Below are 2,972 nucleotides of genomic sequence, written 5' to 3' on the forward strand. Positions count from 1 at the left end.
TATATATATTTATATATATATATGCTACAAAGAAGTAAGTGTCTAAGAGTGGGGTTGCTAATGTTGTACATGAAATGATACCTACTATGTGGAGGTGGACAGAGATTCAGAAAGTGATTGATTTAGGCAAGTACCCTGCAAGGTTTGCAGTCTTTTGGATTAAAACTAGGTTTCAAGTAAGAATATGGAATGAAGTCAGGCCAGAAAACCTTGAAAACATGCTTGTAGAAGAGTATAGCCATCTTCACACATCTGTTTTAGCACTAACAATATTAGATAATAAAACTCTACTAATATATCTGCTTCTCCCAGTGGGCTCTGTGCTCTTGGCAAAGTGTAGTATGTAGTAGATTGTCAATATATGCCTATAAAACTAAACAGAAAGGAGTTGCACTTCATCCCTCTTTGACTCTAAGTTCATTTCCATTTTGTTTTCCAAATGTTAAGTTTCTTCAAATTTTAGCATCTATTAATGTTTCTAAGTGGAACCAAAATATGGGCTCTCTAGAGCTCTTTTTTGCTTCTTAGTCCAGTGCATAAAAGTGGAAGAAGCACATTCTTATATGCCTGTTTCCTGGTTGTAATAATCCTGATGGGAAAAGGAAGATGGATCACAGGGCAATGGCAGCAATACTCTGTTATAGTCTCTAGAGAGAGTCATAATCCTTGCCTATAATGCTGTATAGATATCATTCTGCAATATGAGTTTGGAAAGAAGATTTCATTAATTCATCAGAACAGTTAGAAAACTGCTAGAAATTTTATGACCTCATATTCTTTAAAGTAACAAGTTTAATGTATTGTTGTGACTTTTATTTGTTCTCCCCTTTGACATTTATGTGATGAGCACCTTTGGTGATGGCTGAAATTATACATAGACTATTCTCCCCTTTGACATTTATGTGATGAGCACCTTTGGTGATGGCTGAAATTATACATAGACTAAGAGGACTCAGGCATAACAAAGATGTCTTTTAATTTTCCTGGAGATTAATCTCTCCCTCTTAAATCTACAAAAGTAAACTTTTTCTTGGTTTGATTTTGCACTCCAATATTTTTTCCAAGCTATAATTAGAGATGAAAATTAAGATAGCAATGAAAAAAAAAAAAAGACTCTGATTTATTACTTTTGACGGGGAAAGTATTTTTCCCGGGCTGTTTCTGAATTCCTTTCTTTAGAGGAAATAGCAGGGGAAGGTGACTATTTCTCAGCTAGTAGCAGCTTCCAAGAGAATAATTATATTTGGGAAAATATTTGAGATTAAAGTACATTAGAAAAGATGCATCTCATCAAATCAAGGTATTGTTCAAATCAACCTGTTTTGAATGTTAAATCTGTATGTTTTAAAGCTTAGAGTTTTAATAACTTATGCTCCTTGTAGATCGATGACATAACCTCCACAAACCAGAATTTCACCTAAAGGTGGCACCCTCCTTTGGAAAAACACAGGGGCTGGTATTTTAATGAGCATTTACAAGCCAAGTGCCTGATGAACTATGTGTTTGTGCCACTTTTTAAATTGTCACAAGTCGTTGAGGTGGTGTTGTTATACCTATTTTGTAGAGGAAAAACTCAGACTGAAATTCACTACCTTGTCCAGGGAGCTGTAAAACATAAATAGAAGAGCCATAAATGGGATTCAGATTATCCTAAACCAATGACTCTCAAACTTTTTCTTTCTATTTTTTTTTTTTTTTTTTTAAATCCAAGAGAGTGCAATGGCCACATGCCCACTTTTTTTTCCCTGCCCAGTTGTGAAATGTTGCTTGTTATTTCTACCAACTTAAAATATTATTTCTGGCTTTTTTTCTTTATTTATTTTTAAATCAGAAAGCCAATGTGTTTCTTAAAAAATTTCAATATTGAAAAATATATTTTAACCATATTTTATTGATCTATGATGCCATTGATTGAAAGACATACAATTGGATTATGTATGTTCTACTAAGGAAGACAAATACTATCAACAAAACTATGACATAATGCCTTAAAAATAGTCCTGCATGATGCATGAATCAGTCACATCACCACTCATTGCCTTTCATCAATTCCAAGAGATTTAGCAATTTCTTTTGTTTTTAGTTCCTCTGCATGGCAGGTGATAGGCAATCCCTTTTGTATGCATTTAATAACAAAACCTAACACAGCTTCATCCACTTCTGGTTATTTTTTTCTTAGGTTCTGTAAAACACATGGTTATTGTTTTGTAAGGAAATAAGGAGCTCTAGTCATTCCTGAAATGATGAATATTTGCCTCACTAAAAGTAAATGCATTCCCCACTGCTCTATTTCTGTGTATTTTTGCGTATATAACGACTTCTGTCTCAATGCCAAATCATGGTGCAATCTTTTAGAAGACACTTTAAATGGCAATTAAACTCAACACTTGTAGCACCAAGAATATTCAAAACTCAATGGAAGTGACGACAATGTGAATATTTATACTGAAAGCAATGACAACCACATCAAAACTGCCACCTGGCCAGCAGTGATTATAATATGTCATTAAATCTAAGACTCTTCCTAATTTCAGAGGTATTAAAATGTGAAAACTGTACTTTTAGAATCAATGAAATAAGTAAATATTAAATATGCTTTTTGACGGCCTCTCTTTTCTGCATTTCAGATTCGGATCGGGTCCCAGCTCTTCTATTCTTGAAGCACCCCTGCCCCCTATACTCTCATCCTGCAGAGAAATACTGCTGTACGCTGTGCCTCTTTCCAGCAAGAAAGGTTTCTTCATCTACTCTAGGCTGCATTTTAGCATTTACCCCAAGGCCTATTATAAATGGACAGAAAATTAAATTTTTCTTTTTCCTCTTAGGGAGAGAAAACCTAACTAAATTTCCAACTTATGACAGTGTATGTTCCACGTTTTCATTGTATCATGGTCATGTGTAGCCCTTTGCTGATAGACAGGGTGAGTGTAAAGGGATTTAATTTTCACTGGTTGATTGAACTCGTCACTAAA

The 2,972-nt window shown here is 34.4% G+C and overlaps 1 protein-coding gene across 1 annotated transcript in view; it reads left to right on the forward strand.

Annotated features, from left to right (window-relative positions):
• LOC108542944 (alpha-enolase-like) overlaps positions 1-2,660 on the forward strand; it is a 4,215-nt gene extending 1,555 nt beyond the window's left edge. The window contains 1 exon segment of the mRNA XM_017893226.1: positions 2,628-2,660. Coding sequence (XP_017748715.1) covers positions 2,628-2,660 — 33 coding nt within the window.
• The last annotated feature ends 312 nt before the right edge of the window (positions 2,661-2,972 follow it).

This window comes from Rhinopithecus bieti, unplaced genomic scaffold (assembly GCF_001698545.2).
Source record: "Rhinopithecus bieti isolate Rb0 unplaced genomic scaffold, ASM169854v2 scaffold_23667, whole genome shotgun sequence".
Taxonomy (NCBI): Eukaryota; Metazoa; Chordata; class Mammalia; order Primates; family Cercopithecidae; genus Rhinopithecus; species Rhinopithecus bieti.